Source organism: Triticum urartu, chromosome 3 (genome assembly GCF_003073215.2).
Source record: "Triticum urartu cultivar G1812 chromosome 3, Tu2.1, whole genome shotgun sequence".
Classification (NCBI taxonomy): domain Eukaryota; kingdom Viridiplantae; phylum Streptophyta; class Magnoliopsida; order Poales; family Poaceae; genus Triticum; species Triticum urartu.
The window spans coordinates 733931648-733948330 of NC_053024.1; the positions used below are offsets into that span (position 1 = coordinate 733931648).

The 16683-nt window shown below is 45.5% G+C and overlaps 1 protein-coding gene across 1 annotated transcript; it reads left to right on the top strand.

The window, feature by feature from the left end:
- The first annotated feature begins 268 nt into the window (after positions 1 to 268).
- Positions 269 to 714, top strand: LOC125547364 (REST corepressor 2-like). Its single transcript, XM_048711260.1, has one exon. The coding sequence runs from the start codon at positions 295 to 297 to the stop codon at positions 712 to 714; it is 420 nt and encodes a 139-aa protein (XP_048567217.1). The 5' UTR covers positions 269 to 294.
- Positions 715 to 16683: the final 15969 nt, after the last annotated feature.

Sequence of the window (16683 nt, forward strand, 5' to 3'; positions counted from 1 at the left end):
TTCCCTATAATAATAATAATAATAATAATAATAATAATATATATAATCTATCCCTAATCTATCCCTAATAATAAAGTATGGATTGACTCCATGGGTTCACCGTCACAATACGCTTTTTCCCGTAAGTTTACACTTTCACTTTGAATTTAAAACATATACGTGAGGTGGTACTAATTCACGGAACCACGTACCACGTCGTGTGCATCGAACGATGCCCGCCCGTGCGCTTCGGCCCAGTAAATCAGGCCCACATATCCCGTTTGAGCGCAGCCAGCAGCAAAGAATCGCGAGTAGATGGCGACGGCGACGACGACGGTGCAGGCGCAGCCAGGACTCGACGCGCGCGAGTGGGACGAGGGGGCGTACCGGCAGGGCATCCTGCGGGAGCGCGACCTCTCCTGCCGCACCCTCTTCCGCACCGTCTTCTACGACCACCGCGACGAACCCGACCCACACGTCCTCCTCGCCGCCGCCTCCAGCAACGGTCCTTCTCGCTGTCTTCCTGCATCTCCTCCTCCGCCTCCGCCCACGGCGCCCCCCAGTTTTCGCCTCACCCCTCCCCCTCCTCCCCCACTCCCTAGTCTATTCTGTGTGTACAAACACCCCGTTCCCCTTGATTTGATTCAGCCGGCTGCCACCGCGCTGGTCGACCCGTCTGCATCATCCAAGCACATAGTGGCGCCGTCTATGACGCCAAGTTCTACAACGATCTGATTCAGCCGCTACTCTTCAGGTAAAAGCCTCTTGTTTCTGCCAAGGGTGTTCTCAATCAAGAAGGAAAATTTACAACGTGGTCTATGATTTGTGACAGCTGCGGGGATGACGGCCACATTTGGGGTTGAAGATGGCATGAGATGTAGAGCTGCTTTCTGCCACTCTCTCTACAAATTAATGTACCAGAGCTCTCATTCGTGGCCCGGTTTGCTAGATTAGCTGGGATTGTGCTTAACCACCTGTTCTTACATAGATGTACTTTCAGTAAGAAGAAAAAGCTATTTTTTTTACCATTGCATCCCCCCAGGAGATCATGTTGAACCAATACTTGACTTGGTTAACCCTCAGCATGAGCAAGATTCTATACTAAACAATAATGTAGTATGTTCCTGAGGAATACACCAGTTCTGACAGTTCTTTGTTCCTGAGGAATACACCAGTTCTCTCGACCTCCATACTTTGATATATGTTTCTGTCAATTTCTAGAGGCCATTGGGGTGCACGGTCTCCAGTATCAGAAAATAATGCCATTGCAATTAGCAAACAAGTCAATACTTCATATTTGCATACTTTCACACTGTTTGAAGAAAGCAAGTAGCACACCAGCCTCTTATGTGCATTATGTCCTCATTCTTCTTGTAGAATGCCTGATTCCTTATGCTTCTGTTGGGTATGATTTTCTCCACTATGCTTCTTTCAAACATGATGGATCTCTTTTCGCGGCAGCCGGTGATACACCAGTTCTCTCGTCCTAAAAATAAAGAAGGAAAGAAGGGTTTTCCGGGATTGACAGCAAAGAAAAATAGGAAAGTGGGAACCCTTCCGGTAATAAGAAGGAAAGGAGGGAATTTGGGGATTGAAAGCAAAAAAAAGGGAAAGTGGGAAGCTGTCCCGTAATAACAAGGAAAGAGGGATTCCGGGAAAAAAAACTGGGAAGCCAGACGTCCCGTAATAAGAAGAAAGTGTCCTAATAAGGAAGAATGGAGAGAACAAAGAAGGAAAGGAGGGATTCCAGAATTGATAATAAAGAAGGAAAGGGAGGGATTTCTGGGATTGACAGACAAACATAGCCTGGTTATTTTTTGTCATTTGTTTTGTCCCGTCATGAGTTGATTGATCTCTAAAAAGATTGTGGGAACAACGTAAACCACCTAGAAATCAATCAAAAGTCTTCCCCCCTCAAAAAAATTTCATCCTCTGCCACTAGCTATAATCCCATGAACGAAGTTTTACCCCGTCCATAACTCGAGAGAAAATTATGCTAGAATTATTTATTTATTTTTTATAATCACCGGGAAAAATTATGTTAGAAAATACTATGTCTAAGTCATAATAAAGAAATTGTTTATTTATTGTTCATGTACAATAAATTTTTGAGAATTATAATGAAAAAGATAGTACCGGTTAAAAATAGGTGCTTGATTGTTGGGCACGAATAGTGCTATGCTACAGTCCCTAAACCTAGCCAACATTGGTTCATGAAAATTCGTGTTACCTCCGTAGTGAAGCAAAAAATATTGTACTAAAATTGACTTTACTATTTACGGTATAATGCGATATGTTTTGGGCATCACTAAGCAACTCCAACAAAGGCATGAAGAGATACTCACAACCAGATAGATATTTCTATGATTTAAATTCCACACACCTTTAGTACACTTCTGAAATACGTTCATATTTTTTCTGCAGTACATATTTTCATGGCAGGATGGAGGATTTCAAAGAGTTTGTTCATGTCATCATGCCTGGCGGTGTGTCCTGGAATGAGAGGGGGTCTTGAGCAATTGGGTTAGGAAAGTGTGGTTTTTTTTCACCCGTTGCAACGCTTGGGCATTTGTGCTAGTAATAATAATAATAATAATAATAATAATAATAATATATATATATATTATTTATTATAAAATAAAGCACGGATTGACTCCGTGGGTTCACCGTTACAATACGCTTCCTCCCGTGATTTTACGCTTTCAGTTTGAATTTGAAACATATTCAAGGTGGTACTAAAACTGTACAAAAACGTTCAGCTGAAGAAACGCTTCCAGACTCCCGCTTGGGGCTCCCGCTTGGGCTACGTTCACAGCGCCCACCTAGGCCTGCTCCCGGTGCGCTGACAACTGGCTGGGCTTCAACCTGATCTATTTGGCCTCTCATAAAAGATTCGAACCGGGGAAGGCCAGGCTTCAATCCAGCCTTCGTACGATTGAAAGACGAAGCAAATAATCAATCTGAGATTAAGTTAGAGTTAATCACGCGTCCCGTATATGTATCAAAGCCTACTACCTAACCAAATATCACCACTTTTTACATCGAACCATATCTCCTCTCTCAAGTTTCCCTGCTTCCGGGATTTAGGGCTTCTCGCCCCCGTATATGTGCAGGAGGCCTGTATCGAGCGCATCGTTGGTGCTAAGGAGGGGCTGATGCGGACGGCGCGTGTGGCCGTAGGGAGGCGTTCTCCACTGCCAGATGCAACCACGTTTGCCGGGCTTGAAACCGTGGGTTGGGGCGCTGGGTGGCCCCGTCCCCCGCCGTTAGTCGTAGGCTACCTCTTCCGGCCCCGGATGCCTCTTCGCCTGCTCCTAACCTCCTGTTAGCTCACTCTAAGCAAGGCCCGTCTTCGAAGATCACCGTCGACTGGATTGAGTGGAGCGTCTCTGGTGGCTTCATGGCAACAAGATGTGCACACCGTCGCTCTTCTCCATGGTTTGCTCACCCTCGCAGTTCATGGTTTTCATCCTGATGTCCTTGCACGTACAGCCGTCGCGCGTGGCCTGGAGCCTGTCCGGTTAGCCGTAGGACCCTGCGCTTCCACCGCTCCTCTTCTAGTGAGCGCCTCCATCTCGCCTGCTGATGCTGTAGTCGGTGGTCGTCTTGTTCCTCCCTCCACGAGCCTACAGGCTGGCATGCTGCCGATCCCTGCATGAGCACGCTGTCGAGTACTACTTGGGCCAGGAGGTCCAAAGACAGCGCCCTCCATGGCTTCAGCAATGGTAGAATTAGTTCAGTGTGTTCATTATCATATCATACCACCAGCAGAGTCATTTGTATTATGAGATTAGTAATTTGAGATTTTGCTTTAACTGTTGCAATTTAAAGGAGGTAAAGAAACTTGGACATTTAATTTTCTTTGAATTGAGCTCGCTCTTGACATAAAAAAAATAAGTTCTGTATATTATTGTTGTTGTATACAATAATTTATTAACATTACACGTAGTAAATGATACCATGCTATACCACATTGCCGCACGCTTGATCTAACGAGGTCGCCTTGGAGTTCACCAAAAGGCAGCGCGGCCACCTCACCAACTTCATCCTACCCATATTTACCACCTCCCCCGCTTTCTAGATTCACCGTATTTTGGGATCCCCTTCATCGTACAAAAAGAAATACTTAGTGGAATCCTATTTATAACGTTTGCAAAAAATGCAATAAAGCACAATGGGATGTGGAATAGGTTATATTTCATTTTTCGCCCGGTGCAATGCACGGGCATTTGTACTAGTAAGGTAAAAATAATATAATAAATTTAGTTCCTCCATTCCATAGTAAATGTCACAATTAATATGAATCAAAGGGAGTAGTTTTTTATCCGCGAATGATTCAATTCCGGCAGTATTTTAATTTTTTTTGACTATGCTATGACTAGACGGGCTGAATGCACGACGCGTGCTGGATGTGAGCCAAAGCGGCAACATGTTGTCTTCAGCATGCGCACCCTCAACAGCGGGGCCGATTGCATGGGGAAATTGCGTCGCACCATAAGGTTTAGTGCCGCACGACTACACGTTATGATTCGCGGGGTTTTTTACAATATAACCACTGTATTCTTCGCCCCTCCTCATGCTCAAATCCTGGCTCCGTCCCTACGCTCTGGGCAGCCAAGCCCGCAGACCGCAACGTCATGTTCGTCTGTAATGGCGGCAAGAATACAACTACTCGGTAGGCGGCCCAGAGAATATCATCTTCAATGGAATTAATTGGTCGCCAGTGCCCTGGTGCGCTCTAGTGGCTATTATCTCGGGACTGTCTAAGAGGTTCACGGTCCTGATCTTCCTTTGTTGTGTAGAGAGTTCCATCGGGGCACAGAAAAACAGATTCCTGATCCTAAGAGGGGCATCAGACGAGACGACCCAGCCACTCCGAAATGTCGACGGCCCCACTCCGAAACAGGATGGGAGGCAGGATGCCGTCGTCTCCGAGGCAGTACACATGACTTGCATTGTCATTACCGCTTGGGTCGAGGACCAACCATGGGAGATGTGGCGGAAGCGTCGGCACAATGGTGCGCCAGGATGTGCACCCGGCGGCGAAGCGGGTGCTGTCAACCAGGCTAGTAAGCCTAGCATGGACCAGGCCGAGGGGATCCGCGAGGAGTGCTGACCATCACTCCCCTGTCGCCGCCGTCGAGGTCCCTTGGATGCTGGCATCATCACCAGTGGCCCTCTACGTCGGTTCCATCGTCGTGTTGCAGCTCGTTTTCCTGGCACGTGCAGTATGGTCATGATTGTTGATCGTTCGATGGTACGAGTTTGATGAGATAAATAATACTAGTAGTAGTTTGATTTGCTGGCTGTAAAGTAAGGCGTATTGATACATAGGCACATAGCGGAAGTATTTGTTTCACGGCATAAATTGAATCTGAATTCAGATACATACAATAATCCTATATGGTACACCTAAGGTCGGGCTACACATGTTTTACGGAACCTTCCAACTTGTTAGGGATTAAATCAGTTGAGATGGAAACTTTCCCCTGCTACAGTACCCTCATGGCGATGGTTGGGCGATTTGCCGGCGATTGGCGACATGCCGTCTCTTCTTCCCCTGATTCCTTCTATTTCTCCCGATCCATTCCCCTGCCGTTCTAAATTCCCTTGTTTCTATCTCTCCAATTCCATCTTCGCTCTCTTCGATCTGTTCCTCCCATAGCTTTTCCTTCCCTTTCTTCATCCTCCCATATCCTCCCTTCTCCCTACCTCGGATCAGTCTTTATCCCCTGATTCTTTTCTTTTCTTGGCTATTGTCCCAGTTTCTCTGCTCCTGTTCGTGCTCTCTTGCCTCTCAGATCTTGTTTCTTCCCTCTCCCTTGTAGTCGTTTTCCCCTTCTCTAGTTCTTAGTCCGGATTTCTCTTTTGCTGAGATGTTTATGGGAGTTATGGATGAGGATCCATTTGGGTTTCAAGAGATCAAGAGGAGAGCTCGCGAAATTATCCAAAATTCGAAGAATCCCCGTATGTGCCTCCTGAGAATGAAGGAGAGAGTTGGCTCAAGTTTTCAGGACTGTAATTCTAGATGGAGAGTTGGAACTGGCGTCCAGTCTCCTCTTCATGGTTCTGTCCATTTTCAGGTTTGCTCTCCAATTCAGTCTTCACAGATTTGCGATGAAGAGAAGATTTTATAGGGAACGGCTCCCTTGCCGACAGTTACTATGGTGAATGATACGGCGGATAAGGAATCCTTGGCGGCGTCAGTGATGGTCATATTAACTATCGAGACGATGGTGACACGGGTTGTGGAGCAGGCGACTTCGCTTGCAAACGCACAATCTGGTGGCTGCGTTGGAGAGTAGGTGCTCAAACGACCTTTTCAGTCTCAATTTCAAAATCATGTTTAACTTAAGGAAGTGGGTAAAAAGTCTGCACAGAATTATGAAGGTCTAGCATACTATCGGAGATAATTGCTACTTGCTTGGTTTGAGAGGAGAACCACCATGGACGACCTGTGTAAACACCTTCTTCCTGGCTGATTTGGATGATCACGACTACTCAGCTAATGGCCACCCTGATCTTGTGCTCATGTGGATGCAAATCAGGGATCCTCCTGATTTCTTGTTAATGAAGAAGGGAGGAACATATAGACAAACAATCAGAAAGGGTGACCCTAATGCTGGTTGATACTATTACTCTTTTATTATAAATAGCCAAATTTTCCTTGTGTTGGTGCAGAGGACTGGGTGGCCAAAAGTACATGTCAGCTGCAGTCACAGAGCTCCGTAGAAAGTGTAGTGAAGAAGGATCAGATGAATGCAACATGGTGTTTTAATAATTTCCCAAAGTATCTTAATAAAAAAAGGGAGCTCCTCAGTTTGTTGTGGGCAGAAAACTAATAATAAAGCCGTGGAAAAGCCTATTTGTGACTTAGGTGGCAATACTCGGGGAGACGGAAATACTGCAGAGATAAGACAGATTGCGAATTCGGTGTTTGGTATGTTTTTTCAGCCAAATGACTTATCGGCGGACCCTGCGGTGCGGGGCCGCCGGGAGCAATGAATATCCTTGCCTGGAACTATAGAGGATTGGGGTTGAACTCGACGGTGGGCGAGCTCAGAGACCTGGCACGGTCCTACAACCCAGCGGTGGTATTTCTTTGCGAAACAAGAAAGAGGAAGTGTGCGATGGATAGGCTTAGGTGGAGTTTGGGTTTCAAGAACGGTGTTGTGGTTGATTGTAATGGGAAGAGTGGAGGTTTGGCATTATGGTGGAGGGATGGGGTCTATGTTTCGGTTCGACCGTGGTGTCAATACTACTTAGATGCTAAAATTACAACAGAAAATGCTAGTTGGAGATTCACCCGAATTTATGGTGAGCCACGGACTGAACTTAGATAGAGGAGTCACGGACTGAACTTAGAGGGTGGACATGGGATGTTCTCTGGTACCTCAAGGCCCAGGATGATCTTCCATGGTTGTGTGCTGGTGATTTTAACGAAATTTTAAGGCAGGAGGAGCAGTGCGGGAGGATCAAGCGAAATGAGTGGCAAATGGAAGCCTTTCGACAGTGTCTTTCTGCCTGCCAGTTGATTGATTTGGGCTATGAGGGATATGATTTTACATGGGATAACAGAAGGGACGGGGAAGCCAATTTTCAGGTGCGGCTGGACCGTGTAACATGTACAACGGACTTCAGTATGCTTTTCCCAGAAACAAAAGTCCAGCATATCATCACGGAGGAGTCGGACCACTTGGCACTGCTAATTGCGGTGGTTGCTGAGCCGGCTAGACCCAAGCATCAAGGTTCTAGAAGTTTAAATGATAGTTATGACGAGATGGTGAATAAGGCATGGGTATTATCCTCGCTGGGAGACAGCAGTTTGAGGGGTTTGTGGAGCAGACTACATGGCGTTTCGAAGTACATGCGCCAATGGAGTTTTGATGTCTTCTGCTCGATTAAAAAGGAGATCAGAGGGCTGAAAAGCTCCACTCCAGGACGGTAGAACGTGTTGGCCCAGACCCGTACGCCAAGTACTTTCCGACGTACTTTGTACGACGCAATTCCGACGACCTGTGCTTTCGGCCGTTGAGATACACGCGTACGTATACAAGGCGCAAGCAGGGCAGACAAGGTGGTCAATGGATTCTTGACGTGAACTAGTACATGCACATGCACGTACGAAACAATCATTCCGGCTCCTTGATCGCTGAAGCAACTCGCCGGGAACTCACGCACACACGCGAAACAATACGAGGCGCCGATGGATAGCAATAGGTGCGTGTCGCACCTAATACTTTATTTCTTTAATCTGAGTTAATCTTACAAGGGTATACCTCCGTATATATAGTATCTAGGACCAACTCAATCTAACCTAGCCGGTTACCAAGTCCTAGTCCTAGTAGTACTATTAGGTGATTGTACCATGTCCGAGCCGGACAAGGCCACACATCGTGGTTATTTCCAACAGAACGGCTGCATTGACGTCGGGTTCCTTACTAGAAGTCCGATATCTTGAGGAGCGATTTCATGTTGTTTATGAAAAAGAGGAGATAATGTATAAGCAGCGCTCGCGCCTGGACTGCCTGAAGGCCTGCGATCGAAACACACGTTACTTTCAGCAGCATGCGTCTCATGGGAGACGCAAGAACACTGTCCGTCGTCTTCATACAGTGAGCGGCGGCTGGTGCTCCAATGACGAGGGGATGCGAGACATGGCTCTTGCCTTCTATCAAGAGCTATTTTCCTCGGAAGGACCCTCTAACATGGAGTTCATCTTAAACAAGATTGACTCTTTTGTCTCTGAGGAGATGAACCATGTGCTGACTGCAGCATTCACGGACTTCGAGATCGAGGCGGCTTTGTTTCAAATGGGGCCGACTAAGGTCCCTGGGCCGGACGGTCTCCCTGCAATGTTTTTTCAGAGTCACTGGCCTCTACTCAAATTGGATGTGTGTTGCGCAGTGCGTGAGTTCCTCAGTGGCAAGGAATGTATGGCGGATTTTAACGACACGATCTTGGTGATACCCAAGGTGAACACGCCTGAGCTTCTCTCTCAGTATTGTACAAGATAGCCTCAAAGGTGTTGGTGAACAGGTTGAAGCGTATATTGCCAATCTTGATCTCCGAGGAGCAAGGTGCGTTTGTGCCGGGCTGTCTCATTACTGATAATGTGTTTGTTGCATATGAGTGTGTGCATGCCATCAGGACGAGGAAGAGAAAGACACCCTTATGCGTGGTGAAGCTTGATATGATGATGGCAGAGTGGTATGGATATTCCTCGAGCAGATGATGGCATGGATGGGCTTCTCACATATGTGGATACAGATGATTATGAGGTGTGTTACTTCTGTGCGTTTCTCGGTTAAGCTGAACGGGCCAATTCAGATGTGTTTTACCCTTTGAGAGGTTTAAGGCAGGGCGAACCTATTTCGCCATACTCTTCTTATTCTGGGTAAAAGGCTTTTCGTCCCTTCTCCGGCAGGTGCAGCAGAAAATGAACTAGAGAGGGGTCTCTTTTGGAGCGGATGGTGCTCATGTTACACATATTCTATTTGCCAATGATAGCATCATGTTTCTAGAAGCCAGCACACAGAGTTTTGAATCTCTAAGGTCGGTCTTACAGGCTTATGAGCTGAGCTCGGGCAGAGGGTAAACTTACAGAAGTCGTCCATATTTTTTGGGCATGGCTGCGGTGATGATTGGAGAAATCGATTGAAAGCTAGCATTGGTATTGAGAATGAAGCATTGATAGAGAAGTATCTTGGGCTACCTACAGTGGTGGGTAAATAAAAGGAGGGATGTTTTAAGCATTTACGAGAGTGTTCTTGGTCCAAGCTGTCTGGATGGAAAGGCCAGGCCCTATCAAAAGCTGCTAGAGAAGTGCTTGTTAAGTCCGTGCTGCAGGCCATTCCAGCGTACTCAATGAGTTGCTTCAAATTCTCCAAAAAAAACTGTGCGGGAACCTGAGACCCATTTCTTTGAACTTTTGGTGGGGAGCAACTAATGGCGCAAGGAAGGTGCACTGGCTTGGATGGGACAAGATGTGTGCAAGTAAACAGACAATGGAGGCCTGGGTTTCATGATTTTGAGGTGTTCAGCCAAGCTCTTCTCGCTAAACAAGGATGGCGCCTCCTTACAATTCCGGATTCACTCCGCGCCAGGGTCCTGCGATCTCGATACTACAAGAATTCTGATTTTATGCAAGCAGGATGTCCCAATCGAGCATCCTTTACGTGGCGAATCATCATTGTTGGGAGGGAGCTGCTCAAGGAGGGTTTGATTTGGCACATAGGAGATGGTGCAGATGTGAATGTATGGCAGGACTGCTGGATTCCTCTGCCTGCTTATCGGCTTCCATTGGGACGACGAGATGGTGCGGATGCTGTACGGGTCAACGACCTGATGGTGTCGGGGAGAAATCAATGGGATCAGGGAAGCTACATGCAAACTTCAACGAGTGTGACATAACTGACATCAAGCAGATTCAAATTGGGGGACCAGGCCACAAGGATTATGTTGCATGGAACTTTACTTGAAATGGCAGGTTCTCTGTGAGGTCGGCTTACCATCTGGGCATGCAGTTGAAGACCACGGCTACTAACAGTACTGGGAGTTCCTCGTCTTGTTGTAATCACAGGGGCTGGTTTGCACTCTGGAGCACTGATGTGCCACATAAATTTAAAACACATGTGTGGCGTCTGGTGAAGAATGGTCTAGCACTTGGTCATGAGTTGGAGCGCAGGAAGATAAAAGAGAATGTTAAATGTATTGCCTATGGCCGAGAGGAGGATGTTGTGCGCATGTTCTGGAGCTTCCTGCATGCAACATCTACTTGGAACGTTGTGCATGACAAATCGGGGCTATGCTTTAAGCCAGCTTCCTCACCTATATATTCGATCTCCCAGTGTGTTTCCAAGTTGGTTGCTGGATTGGATTGGTGACAAGCAGGATAATATGCTGCAGGTGGTGTTCACTGTCTTGTACCAGCTATGGCTAGCCAGGAATAATGCTCGTGAGGCCCAGCGGATCGAGGAGCCGGTGACTATTGCTGCGAAGTCCTTAGTGCTTGTGGCCGAGTGGAGAAATGTGCAGGAGTTGCAGGTGCCGACCCCTTCCCGCAGGAATGAACGATGGTGCTTCCCAGATGAGGGCTGGATCAAGGCGAACGTTGATATAGCTTTTGTGAAGTCTGACAGCACTGGAGGCGGTGGGGTTGTTCTATTCTACGAGACCATCGTAGAAACTTCCGAGCGGGAGCTTGCCATTTTTTCACCTCCGTGGCTGACCCAGAATGCGCAGGACTCCTAGCATGCAGAACAGCAGTGTACCTGGCGATGGAGATGGGGATCGGAAAGCTGGTGCTGGAGTCGGATAGTACCGGGGTTGCAGCAAAGCTATGTGCAGAGCTAAAAGACTTGTCGCATCATGGGCCTCTGGTCGATCGACCAAATAAAGGAGTTGTTGGTTGGCTTTCAGGAGGTCGTCGTCAAAGCGGTTCGTCGATCAGCGAATGTGCCTTCTCACAAGCCTGCAAAGTTAGGCTGCAGGAATAAACAATGTACGTACCACATGGTTTACTATTCCACCAAGCTGTATCATGGATGTATTACGTGTGGACTGTACTCTTGATGAGGTTTAAATATATGCAGCACGCTTAATAAATAAATAAAACTTGTTAGGGATTAGTTCGATGAGATAAGGTTCACGATCCTCAACCAGTCCCTTTTCCAGGTGGCGTCCCAGCCGCCTTCGTGGCTACCAATGAAGCGCCTGCGTGTGGCCCTGCGTGGGAGCAGCATGAAACGTGGCAAGACCGTGCCAGCTTGGAGGCAACACAAGTGTTTCGCCTTGTCACGGCCGCTTGGGTCGAGGATCAGCAAGGAAGGACGCGCCGTGGCTGTTGCGTTGAGAGCATCTAGAGAGACTTGACAAATCCGACCGCCTATACACCAGCTGGCGCATCAATGCACAGCGTCCGTCGGTCCACATATCTTATGCCCGGCATTCACATATCTTAAATCCAGACACTTAAATTCATGCATGTCCATAGCTCTTCGGAAGTAAATAATAAATGTTGATACCCGAAAATACATACTAGGTCTTATATAAAATTTATTTTAAGTGCACACCTTAAACATTAGCTCTTCGGTTTTCATTGTGGGTTCACATATGCTTCACAAGATCGTTGAGTAGTTGCGCCTGCACATGATGATCTCGAAGATTCTGATGCATCTGCAGAAAGTTCATAAGCTGAGCTGCATCTTGATCTTCCGGGATGTAAACTTGTTCTCCTGGTACTTCAAAATCATTGGTTTGGCTTACACCATCATCCTCATACTCAACAATCATATTGTACAAAATAACAAAACATGTCATAAGCTACAACAAAGTTTCTTATTCCCACATCATTGCAGCTCCATGAACAAGTCCCCAACAAGTTTGAAACACTCCGAATGCCCTTTCCACATCCTTCCTAGCTGCTTCCTGCATTGTTGCGAAGTGACTTTGTTTTTTGCCCCGTGGTTTGGATATGGTCTTCACAAATGCCGCCCACTGAGGTAGATGTCATCGGCAAGATAGTATACCATGTTGTACTCATGGTTGTCGACAGTGTAGTCGTACAACAGTGATTCCCCATTGCAAAGCCTCCTGAACACGGGAGATCGTTGAAGCAAGTTGATGTCATTGTGATATGCCGGCATTACAAAGAAAACAAGCGAAATCCATAAGCTATGTGATGCCACCGCTTCTAGTATGATGGTGGCCTCTTTGGTATGACCTTAATACATTCCCCACAAACCTTTGGAGCAGTTCTTTCATTGTTAATGTATGCAATCAATTTATCCGAGCATTCCTGGAAACTCTCTGGCCTCTCGAATAGCCAACAACTTTTCTATATCCTGCACATTTGGTTCTCACAGATACTCTGCTCCGAACACCTCCACCATGGTGCGGGGAAACTTGATAGTAGTCTTCACGCATGTGCTCTCCCCCATCATGACCATCTCACCAGCGACATCTGCGGTAGTATCAAGTGCAAACATCCTCAGAGTAGTCGTGCACTTATGCTTAGCAGAGAAAGAAAGTTGGCCGCAACAATCCCTTTTGAGCTTAAAGTAGTCATCGTGTGCTTCCAGTCCTTCCATAGTGCGCAAGAACAATGGTTTGCGCATGCAAATACGGCGAGAAACCATGAATCATCCAGGAAAAGTTGGGTTCGGAGCAAAATAGTCCTTCTGTAGTAGCCGTGCTCCGAACACCCTATCCTGATTGAACACTCTCTCAAATGAGCTCGGGATGAACAGTAACTTAAAAAACATTTAAAAATGTTCGAAAAATCTGGTTTTTATACGGCAACTTTGACAATTGTTCTAAGAGCTTGTAAATTTCAGCATGAAATCACATTTGTGGAAGTCGTGGCAAAAAAACAAACTTAGTGCTCCAAAATGCTTTAGAAGGTAGCATTTTCGGAGTATCGATTTTGTTTTTTTTCACAACTTTCACATATGTGGTTTCATGATGAAACTTTGTAAGCTATTAGAACATTTGTTAAAGTTTTCCATAAAAAAAATCAGATTTTTAAAACAATTTAAAATATTTTTCAAATTTACTGTTCACTCAAGCTCATTTGAACTCCGGTGCAAAAACTTCACATCCAGCGCTTTATCTATTTTCTCAGTGGACCGATCATCTTGCAGAGAACCCTTCATCCACAGTGGACCTGTCATTCCTACGTACGCCCGATCCAATCTTATTTACGTGCACATGTCATTCCTACGTACGCCCGTACACACGCGAAACTGAACGGAATGCCAATCACATTCACTCACTGGGATCGAGAACAAGAAATGATCCAACACTAGCTAGCTGCTTATTTCCAGAACAGAAAAATAAACTGTTGGCTAGCTGCTAATTGTGTTCGCATCACACGCCATGCATGCATGCATCCTTGTGACTAGCTAGCCAAGCACGTGCTCCCTCTGTTTCTTTTTACTCTGAATAAAAAAATTGTTTGAAGTTAAACTACACAAAGTTTGATCAAATTTATATTAAAATAAATATCAACATCTATAATACTAAAGTTATACATTGTGATAATTAATTTCATGTTGCATGAGTGATATTGATTTTCTATTGTGAAGGCATGAAAATTAACTTCAGAATTAAAATTAAGTTATGATGATTTACATGTCTTGTCCTGTACAGAAGGAAAAAAAACAGAGATTTGAAAATTTCACAAAAGACCAAACATGTACGGGGGCTGCTACGCGTCGGCCGGCGGATCTTTTTAAAAGATCCGCCGCCTCGCGAGCCGTTAGTTAAGACAAAATCGAGCGGCTGGATGTCTTTCTCTTCTTTGCAATAATGGTCTTGTTGAGGAAACTCTTGTAACAAAAATTGTGTTGCTGATATTTTTCCAGCATCGATCGTGTTACGGGATTTAGTTTTTGCAACATAGGTCTTGTTGCAAAAAAAAAATCCATCTTCACTTTTTTTGCAACAAAGGTATTGTTGCAGAAAAACTTTGCAACTGAGATGGTGTTGCAGATTTATTTTTCTTTGTCTTCACCTCTATATGGTGTTATGGAAGAAACTTATGCAACATAACTGATGTTGCAGAAATATTTCTTGCAACAGAGTAGATGTTGCAAAACAAAAATACCACCATCGTTCGCCGCGAGCCCGTCGGAGATAGGTCACGTGTTGATCAAAGGAGGCGGCGGACGCCCGCGCTAGATCTGCCGGTTGAGTGGTAGCCTTTTCCAACATGTACAAGCTGGACATAACTTTCTGCAAAGAGTTGCGTGAGGTGATAACCTAAAACCGTCGAGTGGATACTTTTCGTGGTAACATAATTGTTGAGGAATAAAACCAAGAGCACAAGATATAAAATACGAAAACTGACACCAAATCAAGAGAACTTGGCTGAAGATCAGGAGGCAATAACCACATGGGAGGATGTCCACCGCCATATACGTAGTAGTCTTATTTATTTATTTATCTGCGAGATCATATACGTAGTAGTCTACCACGTAATCTCATTCACACCCCTGTCATTGTTTTCGTCTTCCTTCACATGTCTGTGTGGTAAGGAACTTCAGAATTAAATTAAGTTATTATGATTTAAATTTATATTAGATCTATAGATAAAAAAATTGAAAACAAAGAAAGGGACTCTTGACTTGCACAAATGAAAAAATAGGACTTCAAAAAAATACAAAAGACCAAACATGTACAGGTTGGATAACATAAATTTTTGCAAAGGGTTGCGTAAGGTGATAATCTAAAACCTTCGAGTGGATGCTTTTCATGGTAAAATAAATGTTGAGAAAGAAAACAAAGAGCACAGGATATAAAATAGGAGAACTAACACCAAAACAAGAGAACTTGGCTAAAGATCCGGAGGCAAAAGCCACATGGGAGGGTGTCCACTTCCAAATACATAGTACTCTACCGACGTAATGTCATTCACGTCATTGTCATTGTATTCTTTCTTGTAATACACACGGAACGGTTACCATATTTGTTGAAACTCCCCGAATCCTTTAGTATGGAACATTGTCTTTTCCAAGTAAAAACCCCTAGTATATGAAAGAATGAAACGAAAGATTTGGTTGAAGCGAAGCTCGCTCTCAGACGAGCTAGGATACAAATCGAGGCTGCGGGAGCAATTGCAGGTAAAGAGTGTTGTGAGGGCTTTCATTTGCGCGTTAAGGGCAGTTTCTGTTATAGCACTAGAAATCTGTGCCGTAAATAACTCCTTGGAATTGTTAGGCACCAGACTTGTCTGTTTGTAGTATTGATTGTGAATGTAGTAGATGTGGTTTCTTCGTGGGCAGTAGGGCTGGAAAAAAAGCTCGAGCTTGTTAGCTAAACGAGTAGTTCGTGACTCGGCTCAAATCGACTCGAACTCGAAGAATAACGAGTCGAGCCGAGCTTTAGTTTAAGATCGTTTATAGACCGAGTTAAACGAGACAATCTCACAAGTACTCGTGTAACTCGTTAGACTCGGTATAAAAGATCAACCACTCCCAATACAAAGAAAGGTCAGCCACTCAGCATCCTATGTCCCAGGCGCACAACACAAGGCCTAGCCGTTGAAGGCCTAACCGCCTAGAAGACTCATGCGTTACAAGAAAATTACTATTGTTTAGTGATATATATGTTTAATATATACATACTCATTTTTATAATATTTGAGGGTTCTATGTTCATATCTTTAACGAGCTTAACAAGCTAAACGAGTCAGCTCGCGAGTTATACGAGTCGAACCAATCTTGGATTTGAGCTCGTTATAATAACGAGTCGAGTCGAGCCAGCTCGTTAATGAAACGAGCTCTAGCGAGTCGAGCCGAGTTGGCTTGACTCGGCTCGAATTCCAGCCCTAGTGGGCAGTCATGCTCATCCATCGACATGTGCATCGCCTTGGCAGACGTCGGCCCTAAGAACAATGCGTAGTTGCCTAGGCTTCTCACCTCTTCCAACTTGTGCGAGTGACACGTCCCCACTCCTTTTGTATCAGCATCAACGAGTTCTAACACCAAGAAATAAGGCTCGCATGGCCAGGATTGTTCGCTCCCCGTCCTTCTCACCACCATCACAACCTTGCCACGCAGCTCAAGAATGTACATGGCATCCGTCTCAGACGTTAATGGTTGGTTGTGCTTGGCCAACCAGTGGACAGCTCCGAGCCCCGCCACACCATATGCAGTCAAGCTGACCTCACACTTGACAAGTTGTTTGCTAGGTTCCAGGAGG

Coding starts and splice junctions, on each gene's coding strand:
- LOC125547364 (XM_048711260.1), top strand. CDS start 295: ATGGCGACGGCGACGACGACGGTGCAGGCGCAGCCAGGACTCGACGCG.